The 15,546-nt window shown below is 41.6% G+C and overlaps 1 protein-coding gene across 1 annotated transcript in view; it reads right to left on the bottom strand.

The window, feature by feature from the left end:
• Positions 1-677: 677 nt before the first annotated feature.
• LOC124796014 (insulinoma-associated protein 1a-like) overlaps positions 678-15,546 on the bottom strand; it is a 68,935-nt gene continuing 54,066 nt past the window's right edge. Inside the window, exon 4 of the mRNA XM_047260097.1 lies at positions 678-701. Within this exon, the coding sequence (XP_047116053.1) occupies positions 678-701 (24 nt within the window). The remainder of the gene's footprint in view (positions 702-15,546) is intronic.

Here is a 15,546-nt window from a genome sequence, read left to right as displayed (position 1 = left end):
TAATCAGTGCTGTCCTTCTTACTGTTCTAGATTACATCATAGTCGTAGGGCACCATCATGGTATCGAACATGATGAAGATTTAAGGCAGCAAGTTTCATTACTTACCACTCTGCTGAAGAACGAAATTTTTACTTTGGAAACAGTTCTCAGCCTGTGACACGCCTAGCAAACCTTAAGTTAGACTTTGGACAGTATGAGAGAAATTGTATGTTATTGAAATTTTGGTACTGCTGTGAGATGTACTCGGGTAGCTTCGTTCATAAAGAGTAGTGTGTAGGGTGGGTTCAAGTACCAGTTTGACAAATTATATCATCTGCCAGGACGTTTCAGCAGTAGATTAAATACGTAACATTAGTGTTCCGACAGATGAATCTACGATTTCAGAATAAAGATTAAATGTAAAATATATTGGAAGAACATTCTTTATTTGTTTCAAATTCATTTACATTGATTGTTGCTCAAGATCACAATCTTGTCACAGAAACACATATTTACATTTAATATTTTATTCATTTTACACATATTGACATTTAATTACACATATATCCAGAAATGCAGCCCACATAAAGTGAAAAATATTACAGTACAGTTATTTACAGACAACGAGTATGTAACTTTATGTGAGCCAATTTGACATCAACAAGAGCATAACTACGCAGTAACAAGGGCGTCATTTTCAGACGACGAGAAACAATTCACTCTGAAAAAAGTACAGGAGTTACGGTCAACTACAATTATTTCCTATTAGACTAGAAAATTAAGCTTAGCCTGCTTATAACTACTGACTAACCCACAGACAGAGATCAGACTAGGTGAGGAAGACCCTTTCATCAGGTTCGACTGGTGCAACTGACGGTCAGTTTGGCACTGGACTAGCTTCAGCTCTGAGATGAGCCACCTCGTGCACGTCTGTGGTTCACTACGGTTTGACTAGAGGACACTCGTTCGCGCCGATCGCGGCTGCTTAAGGAATGGCTCACGCACTCAGTCACACTCAGTTACGCACTCATCCACACCGATGCGACACCTTCCCTAAACGCAACGCTGCAGCTGCCAGTCTCAACTAGGACTTCATTCGCCATTTATCGGCATTAGCTGGTGCAGTTGACACGTAGAAAACGCGTTATAGCAATTAATCATCAACAGCTGTCAGAATGCTGGTTACTTATCATCACGCGCATTGACTTTACCCACGTGAATATGATTAAATTTTTGCCTCAATGTTGGTCAATTACCTGTGTGTCGTTGAAAACTTATTAACGACAAGATATAAAAATAAGGGACTCAAAATTTAACAAGAACGTAACTTTGCCACCGCCTACTTTATTATACTGTTCTAAGTATTACGCTGATTACTACTATTTTTATTACAACATCAACGACTTAGGCTAGGAAGCAGACCTGAAGTACAACCACAATTGAAAGGAAAAACAGCTCGCAGTACGGGAAGAGGTTTTCTTTGATATGGTATTGATACACTTTTTCCTCGAATTACATACCGCATAACATCAATCAATATTCGCTATGTTAACATGAAGTTTTTGTTTATTTATGCCAGAAACATTAAGTCAATGAAGCGCAACAAATTACGAGGCTTTTATTGTCTCCTAACAATGCCTAGGCTTCAGAATTTGGATATTTAGCTTTGCTATAGTGAAGAAGAGGCAGAAGGACTGATAAAACTATGTGTAAGCTACAAGAAATCTTCACAGTTGAAAATATTGCGTCATAGGTCTAACATTATTCTAAACGTATCACGCTTGAAGAAAATGATCCGTTGTGCGCCTATATAAGAACATAACCTGTTAGTGTTAACACAGATGTCGTCAGTTTAACTCATATTATGCAATGTTTAACGGAATTTACAGCACTCGTTTCTTCGCGAAGTGTGCAGTAACTGTCCCACACAAAGAGAATGGTTATAGTTGAAGAAAAGACTGACAATAGCCATGTAACTGATCTTGTGACAGCAGGACGGGCGTGGAAGAGAAATACAAGTGAAACTACGTTATCACGGACGTTTTATCTGTGTAACGAGATGAAACTCTTTGGTCGTAATAAAGAAAACGAAGCAAATAATCTGTAATGGGTTTCCTCTTAACTGCGTTACTGACAGCAGCAAATGTTGAAGATGACTGTTGAATCCAACGTATTCAGTTTTTTTATACTTCCATATTTTTTATAGAGATGTGGTGTATTCAATTGCTTCTGGGAGAGTTGTGTTTGTATTTTAAATTTTATGAAGGGAAAGAGAGTCAGTGAAATCCGACGCAATCAATTGTTCTCCAGCAAGAATGTTAATATAAATTTCTTGGAACGAGACACTGGTAAGAGATCGTAAAGAATAAGATACAAATTTTTCAGTATCATGTACGGATATTAATCGTAGAAACATCGTTCAGCAAAAATAACTCTAATTAGTGATCGCTTTCCATGAAGTATGATCTTTGGTTAAAGAGAAGAGAACAGCCCAACCCTCATTCGTTCCGCTGTACAAATGAAATGGTATCAAAAAGTAAAGGACAAAGTAAAAAGGAAGTAGCCCATAATTGTAAAGGTAAAAGTCATTAGCGCGATATGATTTTTGAGAAAAATTCGTGGGGTATGTTTTGTAAAACTAAAATGAGTGGTTGCCTATTTACGAAGAGATGGCACTGTAGCTGTCTTTTAGGTGCTGCGTGTGTTGTTTAAACAGATTTTCTGACTGATTCAAACGCGAAAACACGCGGGCTGGTTGCTAAACGCCCTGTGGAGAACGATGCGCGATTTTCACTAGCTGGAATCGAAGAAAAACACAACATTACGTCTTTTTTTTCTTTTTCTTTTTTTTTTTTTGAAAGAATACACCAAAGCCCCAGGTGAAGACTCCATAGTACCAGAAATCCTAAAAATAATGGATACCAACCTCCCACAAGTTTTGGAACATATGTTTAAGAAGATCTGGGACGAAGAAAGAATTCCTGAAGACTGGCAGTGTGCCCTGATACACCCACTACACAAAAAGGGGGATAAGATGAATGTTAATAATTATAGAGGGATCTCGCTACTACCAGTAGGATACAAAATTTTGTCAAGGAAATTACTTCAAATCGTGGAGCCAGTTCTGGATAAAAAAATAGGTGAATATCAAGCAGGTTTTAGACAAGGTAGATCCTGTGTTGAACAAATATTTAACCTGAAAACACTAATTCGTTACAGAATCTCAAGAGGCCAGAGATTTGCAATAGTATTTGTAGATTTCAAAAAAGCATACGACTCGGTAGATAGAGAAACATTACTGAAAGTATTGGAAGAATTTGGGGTCGATAAGAAAACAATTCAAATTATCAAACAGACGCTAACAAACAGTAAGGCCAAAGTTAAATTTATGGGTGAAGTTTCAAGGAAGTTCGAAATTAAAACAGGTGTTAGACAAGGTGATGGTTTATCCCCAATCCTCTTCAACTGCGTACTGGAAAAGATATTGAGAATATGGAAAGAAGAACTCAAAGGCACCAAGAATGACATCAGAATTGGAACAAAAAAAGAAAAAATAGAAGTGGACTGTTTAGCTTTTGCAGACGATCTGGCAATAGTTACAGAAAACGAAGAAATAGCTCAGAACTACCTGGAGAAACTACAAGAAGTTTCGGCCAGAGCTGGACTGCAGATTTCATTTGAAAAAACCGTGTATATGTCTAATCATAGAAATAACAAGAAAAATCTTATTACTAAATACGGCAATATTAAGAGAGTAGAAAAATTTAAGTATTTAGGTGAAATAATTCAAGTGAATGGTTTAGACAAGAGTGCAAACCAGGCGAGAGCAAGGAAAATGGAATTTGCTTTTCAAAAAACCAAAGACATATAACAAAAAAAACATTTCGATTCAAGCTAAATTAAGACATTATAAAACTGTCATTAGACCAGAATGCCTGTATGCATCGGAGTGCCTAACTCTTAACAAAAAGGGGGAAATAGAAAACATGGAAAAGAAAGAAAGGAAAATTTTGAGAAAAATATTAGGACCGAGAAAGATTGGAGAAGAGTACAAGCTAAAGAGTAATAAGGAAATATACAAAACTATTGAGAAAGTGAGTGAGGCAATGCGTAAACGCAGACTAACGTTTTATGGTCACCTGTCGAGGATGGATGGAAACAGACTAACAAGAAAAGTGTTTGAACATAGTAACAGGAACGAAAAAACCAACAATAAATGGATACAGATGGTGAAAAAGGATTTGGCCTATGTTAATGTCACCCGTGAGTCAATCAGGGACAGGGAAAAGTTTAGACAAATAGTGAACGAAATTAAGTGTTTTCCAGAAGAAACGAAACTAAAGAATAATAACAGGAAATGGTCGGAAGAGCGGAGGAGGAACCACTCGAAAATGATGAGGAAATATTGGGAAGAGAGAAAAAAAGATCAAAAAGCCGGGCAAGTGAATTGTTGAACGTGGTCCAAAGATGGCCGAAATCGAAAGAAGAAGAAGAAGAAGACACCACAATTTGACTGTATATTACCATATTTTTCTTCTGTGCAGTCTAGATTTCAGTTTTTACGCCATTGTCAAATACAATGTTATTGGACCATTAAGACGTCATATCTGGTAAAGTCAGCCCAAAGACGGTAAACATAAGACTTGTATTTACGCGCATGGGCTGATTTTACCAGATATGACTTGTTAATGATCTAAGAACATTGTACTTGAAAATGGCGTAAAAGCCGAAAACTAGATCGTGCAGAAGAAAAATACAGTAATATACAGTGTAATTGCGGTGTATTCTTTCAAAACATACTGTATGTCTATGGTTCAGCACTATAAAAATCTTTTATCAAGTCAGTATTTTTTTTCGTTGTCAGACGGTATGTCGAGTCTTTCTGTTCGATTCTAAGAATATGTATGCGCACCTGGGAATACTTTTCGAATTTCAGTATTTCACGTTTCGTATTTGCAAAAGCAACCTTTAAAAATGCCGAGCGAAGTAAAGTAGTGCCTGTATTGAACGCTCGGCTATATGAGAATTCCAACAACGCACGAAGCAGGGTTTATTTGTGTGTGCGGCGGACTTTTATTGCGTATGTGTGTGTGTGTGGGGGGGGGGGGGGGGGGGGGGGGGGGGGGGGGTCGCGCTGGCAGAGATTCTGCGAAGCCTGCGGGGGTCGTGGGAACCGGCGCCTGGCCGCAGCTCAAAGCCGCTTACCGCCGCATTCCGCGCTGCGCCCTGTGGCCGCTAACCTCCTCGTTCTCCTCAAGAACGCCGAGGCGCCGCGCCGCGCCAATCTTGCTGCGAAGGCGGCTTACCCGGTAATTTCTGAGCGGCTCTCGACGTAATTCCTTCGGAAGGACGAAGCAGAGCCTGCCGCCAAAGGTTGCCGACGAAATTCCCGACTGGCAGGTTCTAACTGGTCTACTGCAGCAGCCTGCTCTTCCCGGGTAATAGCGTTGGCACGCTGAAATTTGTGGTGGCAGACTCGTTATTTCATGCAGAAGATGGGCTTACCAGTCTCAGGCGAGGTGGTAGCGTCGGAAACCCGGCAGGTTCTGGAGATTAAATGGTTTTCGGTGCCTCCTAGACTTTCGAGAATGATTATATCCTACGAGCAGCAATATAAGATGTTAAGTTAAAACGACAAAGGTTTTCACTGTCGTTGTTTACTTCTGCCAAAACTTCTGGGGCTGAGAAGCCGTTGCCAAGGCATGAAAACATTCACTAAAGTTTCGAACACGCCTCTGGAAGAATATCTTCAGAGGTTGAACATTACCAACTGCATATAAGCTCAGAGGGAATCTGTACGGAATTTCCTCTCCATGAGCTTTCCTTATTACATGCAGTTTCCAGTATTTCATCTCTGAAGGTGTCCCCCGCAGACAGAAACAAAACGTTTGTGAATAGTTTTATGCCGTGATGACGACTTACTGGCAGGGAAATTTTAACAGAAGATGCCAAGCTGTCTGGTTCGCTTATTGTTCGTAATAGTCCCTCAGTCTAGAGCGCTAATAACCATGGACAAAGGGGATTGGAGTGGGGCTCGCTCTCAGGAAAAGGAAAAATGCGTAGGCTCTGGATGAAGCGAAGCTTTATAATTCTAGCTTATGCTGCGATTCTACCACCCGCCAGTGCAATTTTAATATTCGATTCACTCAAAGGCGTCTAGTTTTGAACCGTAACTTAGGGAACATACCGGCCTCGTTCCGTCTCTGATATTGGTATTGCTCGTTGTCCTTATCAATTAGTCAAGGCACTGAAATAAATGTCACAAATTAGTGGGAAAGTCAGCTGTTCTGTACAGTGGGAACGCGCGAAGCTCAGGCTGCGATAGAAGCAGGCGGCATTGGCATGGGCATCGGCACGCCCACTTAACACTCGGCGCGGGTGCGTCCGGCGTGCGTCCCGAGTGCTTGATCGATCAGCGGGTCGCTATCTGGCCCACATTTCGGCCGAGGCCTCGGCACACACCGCGTTTGGCCCGGTCTCATGTCGAGGATTAGCTGCGTCCGGGCCACCTTCGACCATCTGGTTTGGCCCTAAATATTTGCGAATAAAATGTGCGAAGTCCCCGAAATAACTCGCTAAATGTCCCTGCACAGGCCGTAGGTTACTTGCCGACGACGCTGTGTAGTGTAAGTCATTTGTGGCTTGTAAACGGACTTTGGAGCGATCCATAGTGTAGGCTTCGTACATGTTATTCGCAGTGTAGAGTATGTCGTACAACGGGAGAACGCTGGAGATTAGAAGGGTAGATCGTACTCTTATTAACGAGGAACTACTGAAACGAATTGAAAAAAAAAATGAATTTACGGCACAACGTGACTAAAACCAGAGATCGGTTGGTACGACACATCCGGAGACATCAAGTAAAAGTTAATTTGATAATGGAGAGAAATATGCCGGGTAGAAACTGTACAGGAAGACCAACGATCGAGTACAGCAAGCGGCTCACATCGATTTAAGTATCAGTAGTTATGCAGAGATGAATAAGACTGCACAGGATAGACTAGAGTGGAGAGCTGTATCGGACTGAAGACCAAAGCAACAGCAGAGTAAGTTGTGCATGGATATCTCTCTTCTGCGCTCATGACATGGATCAGTATGGCAAAGTTATAATGATTTTTAGAAACAGCCTTTCTAACCTGGGAACAGTGCGGACTCGTCAGCTTCGAGCCTTTGTCAACGCAGATAAACAGCTGTCTCATTGCTGTGTAATGTTCTATAGAACACGAACTGCATAAAATTGCTTTCCACGTCCTAAGGAACGACAACTTGCTGCATCTGGACTGTTTACCTAATTTATTTATTTCACATTTGCGATTACGGCGGGTGTGCCATTTGCAAGTGTTAACACGAAGTGAGTCAATACAGGGTCATTAGGTAGAGTGTCGAACACATTTCACATTATCTTCATTGTTGTACTGAAGAAGTGAAATATGTAAATGTGGTTGTACGTGAGGACGAAGTCCTCTTAGTAGCTCAGAATATATACTGCCGAGCTACTGTTGAATAATCACTCGAAAATAAACATAATAAAAGAGCAGGTGGATTATGTTGTTGTTTCTGAAATAATGAACGTCTATAGACCCAAGTAAACAGCAAAGAAACACATCAAAAGATGATCATTTCGGCATATTGTGGGTTTAGCGAAGGTAAATTTTGGAATGGGCTCAATGGGGTCAATCTAAAAGCATTTTTCTCAGACTGCAGATTGAGGAAGGCCAGCGGCCATTAGAAAGGTCTGCTCTTCATTGGATGTGATCACTTACCATTTAGCGGCAGTATACACAACATAAGGCCATCTATAGCAACCGGTTTATGCCCAGTGCATGTGGTTCGTAATTATGCAGTGCATATTGGAACTACTCTGGTACCACACTCGCGTGTCTACGTCTTGGTAGTTCAAATGCGATGGGGTGTACTGGTGGTACAGGTATTTAAGTGGCACGAAACTGATCAAAAGGTCTGTTACATCTGAAGTTTTCTTGGCGTTTAACGTGGCTCTTTCCCTTTGAGTGGCATGGTGTAGGAGAAAAGTGCCAGGTCTAGAAGAAAGTCTGTAACTAAAAGACTGAATAACGTACTTCACTGATTGGAGGAAAGGCAGGATATAGGCCTACTATCTCCAGTATTTTTCAGTACGGAAAATCAGCACAATTTATTCCCTTTTTTATTAATTATTACGCCTAAATAGCTGTAATCATTGTTTTACGCTAATACAATCGATATGAAAGCTACGTGGATTCATTCTCAGCCACATGACGATGGATCGGTGTTTATACTTCCGCAAGTATATTACATGAATATTAGGCAGAAACTGTCCGTCAACGACTATGGTACACCTGGACTGATGAAACACTTCCATATCGGCATTGCGAGTTCGAGGAGGAATCTCTGAAGCTTTGAGACGATTACAATTAGAGAACAACAATAAATACTGCATTATGGAGATAAAAAACATAATACAAAACAGCAGCGCCTGTGTACGATGCAGTGTTTCTTCGGACATTCAGGCATGTCCGAGGGAACGTTGCATCATATTTCTTAATAACGTAGGCACTGCTATTTCGTATTTATTAACCAATACCAGGCCCTGGGCGCCCAATAAATATGTACTCCCTGTCCGGAAATATACGTAACGTACCAGTGCAGGCTGTGACACATGGACGACATACAGAAGTTTTGGTATGGCCGTGATTGATGCACGGATAGCAGAAGCCAACATGTTTCCATCTGGAACGCCAATGAAAATATTTACCTACAATGGCGATTTCAGCTACTGTGCCACTCCCTTGCAATACGAAATAGCAGTGGCTGTGTTGTACGGAATTTTGGGTCTGGCCGTGATTCGTGCAGGGATAGCAGAAGTGGTTAAGACGACAGCTCGCGTAAAGCGGGAGCCCCGGTCCGGCACAAATTTTCATTGTCGTCATTCAAATACACAGCAGATTGTGGTTCACATTCGCAATTACGAATACGTTTCCTGAAAGTATTTATTTTCCTCGGTGTAAAGTGCAGCAGCTCACGACTCCGTCTCTTTCATCGCTGTGGAAGCGAAAAGACTATTACGTACGTCCATGCCTATCGAAAGTTTATGACTGATTGTCATGGTCTCGAACGAAGAACCTTGAGTTCCACACACGATTTTTTAGCGTCTAAGGGATGAGAAAATGTCGGGACTTAAAAGTTCTATCTTGCCAGTGTTTCTATCATATTTTCCAGTGGGCTGGTTAGGGATGAGAGGTGCGTTCACACTCTTTGTACGGTAAGATGTAGCCCAAGGGAGGCAAAGGTCCGGGTTCTTTTCCCTGCCCAGCACTCAGCTTTAAGCGACAGAGACGTTCTATTCCAGTGAGCAAACGGCTGCGAACCGTAAATTTCGATGTGGAGGCGCTGAGGTGATCAGAACAAGTTGCTCTTCGCTGCCTGCTTTATTTATACCCTCGCACGAATAAGTCGCTGTAGCACGTGCAGCCGAATCTCTCCTTCGCGCCTCGCTTCGCAGTATCACTTGTTGAACCCAGCAAAGAATACTCAACAAGGCGCGAGCGGGCGAGTCGGAAGCGCGCGGGGTTCGCAGTTCCCGCACACCCCACCGTTGTGATTTAGCGGTGCGGGAGGGGAGACTCAATTTGGCGGTCAGCGTGGCACGCGGCCGCGAGGGCGGCGGCGGCGGAGGCAGGAGCGGGGGCGGCGGGGGCGGAGGCAGGCGCCGCACGCGAACCGGCGCCCGCCGTCGCGGCGCCGCCGACGCCGACGCCGCCGGCGATCCGCACAGAGCGCGGGACGTCCACTGATTCACGCGCCGCTGCCGGCCGCCTCCGAATTACTCCGCTCAGCTCTTCACGGCGTCACGCACGTCGGCCGGAGTGGGGCACTGAGTGCTGTGACCCCTCCACGAATCTTTCTCTGCGCCGTTGGTCTATTCAGCACTCACTGTATATTTAGAAACGCCAACATGCTTCCATCTGGAATGCTACTGAACTTATTCATTACGATCGCGATTTCAGCTATTGTACCACTGCTAATCAATACGAAATGCCTGGGTTAATAAGAAGTACCATGCAGAGTTGCTTTGGAATACATGCATGTCCGAGGGAACATTGCGGCTTACTTTTTAATAACACTACCACTGCTATTTCGTATTTATTCGCCAATACCAGGTTGTAACACATGGCCGACTACATATGGAAGTTCGGTCCTAACCGTGATTCGTGCACGGGAAGCCAAAGCGGTTAAGGCGACCGTTCGCGTAAAGCAGGAAATCCGGGTTCGAGTCCCGGTCAGGTACAAGTTTTCATTGTCGTTATTCCTGTATACAGCCGACGGTGGTTCATGTTGGAAGTTGTGAATACATTTCCTGTGTTCTAACAGCTCACTTTCAGGTGTCCATGCATATTCATTACTGTTAACAGTTGATCGTCTTCACGTCATATACATAAGAAAACAGAATTCCTTGTCATCAATATAAAATGACGTAGCCCTTGCTGTAATAACAGTTATCGCATTCCTGTAAATACCACACTCCTTTTATCACTGCGTATGAAGCATTTGGATCAAATTTATGTGAATTCGATAAGAATTATTATATAAAGTGCTACATCATTTTCTGCAGATGACGAGATTTTTTCGCACACGACTGTAAGACGATCATTGACGAAAGTAAAACAACGGTAATGGATTGTAGTCCAATTCAAGCGATGCTGAGGGAATTACATGATGAAATGAGACACTAAAAGTAGTTGACAGTTTCGCTATTTGGGCAGCGAAATAATTTATCTTGGCCGAAACACATAGGACATAAAATACAGGCTGTTAGTACCAAGAAAAGCGCTCTGAAATGGAGAAATTTCTTGAAATAACATATAAATGTGCCAGGAAATCTTTCTCAAAGTATTTGTATGGAGTACAGCCGTGTACAGAAGTGAAACGTGGATGGTTAGCAGTTCAGTCAAGAAGAGAACAAACGGTTTTGTAATGTAGTCCTGCAGAAGAAATTAGATGGCTAGATCTAATAGCCAATGAGGAGGTACACAAGTGAATTGGGGAAAATAAAAAAAAGTTAAGGTACAACTTGACTAAAAGCTTGGATCTGTTGATAGAACAGATGCTAAGGCATCAAGGAATCACGAATTTGGTATTGGATGAAGTACGGGTGGGGGGTTACAAATTGTAGAGAGAGACCAAGGAATTAATGCAGTTGCTAGGCTGCACTAGCTATGCGTAGATGAAGAGGCTTGCAGAGGATAAATCAGCGCGCAGAGCTGCATCATAGGCCCTACCAGTCTTCAAACTGAAGACCACAAAACACCAACGTGATATCAAGTATGTACACACGGTCGACACAAGGGCAGTGTTCTGTTAACAGTAATTCATTGAAGCACTTAGCAGTGAGCTGTTACTTCAACATGGCAAAATAACCAAAATTGTGATCAGGAAAAAAGTTAATTCAGTAACAGTCATGACAAGAAAAGCTGTCTGTAAAATGCTTCTGAGCCGCGGCGACGAGTAACCCGAAAGTGAACAAATATATTCATTGCTTCTGCTACGTCTGCCGTATCCCAGAAGTAAACTATTTTGAAGGAGCAGAATACGCGTTTTCGGCTGACATCGGCTTCAATTATTCACGTAGCGTTAAACGACAAGAGACGGCTGTTAACACAACAACGATGACGTTTCGGACGTTATTGATGTAAGAATAACCGTAACTTTGAACTTACTGTGTTTTTATTTCCTCTGCTACTGAATGTTCGTCGTGTCCCTCGGTGAAAATTCAGTGTATCTGCACTCACACTTCAACACAACACGAAACCTATTTTTATCAACTGGTTAAAATGTCGATGCAAGAAACAAGTATTCAGTAACAGGAGAAAGTTAAACATCGCAAATTTATATTCGCAATTATTCCTACGCTGAACTGTATCCGAGGTGTTATTCTCTCAAAATTAACAGCCATCTCGTTTTATTTGCTGTCACGTTAGAAGCTGATGATGGAAACAGAAAACACGAAATGTTCTGGAGGACATAAGAGTAGTGTTTGAGTAGCATAGAGCCGTCCGTGGTGCCACAGATAGCAGCTGGACGTGATAACTCACAATCATTAGTCACCAGGAAACAATGACGCGAAGTCACTGCGAAACTGTCTAACCTCAGTTTCGCCTCTGTTCTTACACCTGCCCTTTTGAAAAGGTTCATTCCCGTCCCACTAGGACTGACTTTCAGTAGCCCTGTCGTGAAACGGGTCTGTAAGACGTGGAACTCTGTACACCTTAATTAACTCTTATCTTATGAACCCAATAGTGAACCAATTTCTACGTTGTTTCATATGTTTCTTGACACGTTTCTTACAGGAGCAGCGACTCACATAGTAGAGTGTGTGTCGATTTTGCTACAGCGCCCAATTACTATTGGGATCGTATGACTCATCTGTGAAAAAGAAAATACTCCGTTATGGACTCTTGTTGGAATTAGCGAGTCTTCATCCACTAAACCTTTGCTCAACGATATGCCCAAGCCGACCACTACAGCTCCATAATTTTTACACGTAGTCTATATCTTACAGCGTCATAATATTCAAATATTTCATCTAGTAACAAACTGAGTAGAGACAAACTTATTACAAGAATGTGCGATTCAATCGGTAATTACGATCACGTACGCTTGTCTTTAATTTCATATCTTAAAAGTAGGTTCCTATTTCTATAATGCGCGAATATTTGTTCACGGCTCAGAGAATTTTCCTCAGCTTAATAATACTTCCTAAGTACAAGAATTATGAAGAACGAAGTTCAGCTTACTAGTACAATGGTTTCCGACTATCAAAGGAAAAATGTGCCCTTGCTACCTTGAGAAACTGTTTTGAATCGTTTGTTGCCACGAATGATGACTATCCTGGTAGTGTCACTTCGATTCAGCCCTTTTTATTTCATTGGTTTAGAATAGAAACAAATCTCTGCTGTAGAGCGAATATTTAACTTCGCGTTGTACGACAATCGAGGTGAGTCGGTACACTGTTGTCGAGCGCAAAAAGGGCACGAAAGACAGATTCCAATGCACATTTTTCTAGGAGCAGGCAGAACAGTAAATAAGGGTATCTGTGGTAACATTTAATTGCTCATACCACCTCAGAGGACAGGAGTTAATTCCAGAAACAAAAAAAACCGTTGGCTTAATTACTGTTTTCGACTCTGTTATAAAATAAGACCCTAATTCTGTTTAATTATTTCCAACACACAGCCACGTTTGTCAGTTACGTAAAACAAATACATGGAAAGCGGGGGTTAGAATGAGGGATTCCAAATTAAATAACGACACGAGTGTGCGAAAGAGTATAAATGCGTGTCTTAGAAGACTGTTACGAGCGATGAGACGTGAAACGCCCAACAAAGTGTGCTGTAAGACTTCAAAAGTGTGAATGAATAAAAACGGTATGGCTCGGTGCGATTTTCTTCTCAATGTTGGTGGGGAACGTGCAAATAAATAACAAGTTAAAATGCGTGAAGTAATTTCAAGTTGTATTCTCAGAAAACAATTTGATGTTGACTGTTTCCGTAAACTGAGAGTACGTGTGTTCAGAACCCACAGCTTAATGAAAATAGTCAAAAGGTAACGAGTCCAGAGGTCTTTCAAAATACCAGGAAAATATGAGTCGAGGAACAGCTGATTTTGCGGGACGGGTGAGAAGAAATATTAGAGACATGCCAAAAATATCGCATATAAATTGCTGAAATATGAAAACTGGCGCGCTGGGTACTAAAACAACCGTTGGGCGCATCAAAGCTTCTGAAAGAAGTATTGCTGTACTGCCAGAAAGAACATGGTTCATTCCAGCAGTAGCTCACAGTTTTTTAGACAACCTCTTCTATTCCAGATTCATTAAAAATAACTTACAGATAATTTGTACATTAAATGGAAGCTAAAACTGTCTTATTTACAAAAGATACAAGATGAGGTCTCTACTGTGAGCAGAATACGATTAGGGCTGAGATCATCGTAAATTTGCCAGTGTTAGAGATTTGAGAGAGGTGAAACGACAATATGCTTAAGATTTGTGAGATATATAAAGATAAGGATATGAATAGACGGAGTATAAAACATGCAATTTATGTAACATACATGAAACTCTAAGGAGCGATCAGAACGATATAAAACATCACACCTTTTAATAATATTATGGTGGAAGAGATAGAAGTCTATATTATTAACTGCCTTTATATGTTCTTTCTGAAGCCATTCGAATTTCTAGGTTCATATTTTTAAATTGTCGATTTGCTTTTCTTTAGAGGGTATGTGAATGGTCCCTCATTATCCGGAATCTGTCAGACGGCAATCGAAAAGTGTATCAGGAAATCGGTGCAGTGTCAAACAATTTAGCCTCTTGGATTAGTGGCAGAGTAAACAGACATTTCCCTTTCGTGAAAATGCGTGCAGTGAAGTACGCAGCCCCTGTAGGCTGACTACGCTGTAATAAGCGCGAGTTTTGACGCGCGCCTGCGGGACTACGCCCAAACGACACCACTGTCGTGCCGTGCAGCCGCTCTGCAGGCGCCAGCCGCAAGTGACACAGCGCTGACGTCACGCACCGTGAAAATAAACAGCCGCCAGCGCCAGGCAGAAGGGGTCGCCTCGCATTCACTCAGCCACTCACTCACTCACACCGCTACGGGGCGCCCTGCGGCGGCTATATCTATATCTATACCAGCGGCTACTCACTAACAGCGTCCGTTTCGGACGCACGTGTCAATTACCCTGTCGTTCGGCTTAACAGTTTATTACACCGTCGCGTCCAACAAGTATAATACTCGTCAGACACGCGCTAAATTCAAAATCAACATTCATATATTGTTCTTTAAGTTAATCTAATAATTACATACACATATAATAGTTTTCTATTTTAACACTTCCCCGACGGAGAATGTCACATATAAAATTTTATGGAATGGAATAATCGTTTCGATAAATTACCACCGTGTCCACAGACTGCTCAAAAGTTCACATAACGATATTCCTTATAGTTCACTTTTGGAAATGGACTGTTGCACTATATATATAATTATCTATTCAAGACAGTAAACGAAAATTATAATATTGCTCTTCTAAATACTATGTAGTTAACTGAGATAAAAATACGATAAATACACACTAATTCGAAGCAGATATGTTTCATAAGGTATCCTGTTCAAGCAAATAATTATTGGAATAAATGGAGGGCAAAAACTTACAAGAAACATGAAATCATCATTTATGCAGAACTTCAAGACAATTACACAACATTATTATACTGATATACTGAATTATCTAAACCAAAGTTACTCCGAATGGAGTTGGCTAATATTACATCTTACTTACGCAATTTATTTAAAACAAAACTTAACAGTAATTTGTACGTTATAACGTTGCAGAAAGTGCTCGGAGCCTTATCACGGTAAAGGACAAGGGGCGGGCGGTCTCTGTTATGAGCAGAACGCGACTGGAGCTGAGATCGCAACGGAATCGGGTAGTATTTCTCTGCTGTCTAGACACATTCCCACTGGCCAGTTAAATTATGGAAATACGCTCCTGCTATTCCAAGT

This window comes from Schistocerca piceifrons, chromosome 4 (genome assembly GCF_021461385.2).
Source record: "Schistocerca piceifrons isolate TAMUIC-IGC-003096 chromosome 4, iqSchPice1.1, whole genome shotgun sequence".
NCBI lineage: Eukaryota > Metazoa > Arthropoda > Insecta > Orthoptera > Acrididae > Schistocerca > Schistocerca piceifrons.
Note: the sequence above shows the minus strand (reverse complement) of the source record. Positions and strands in the feature narration are given on the sequence as shown.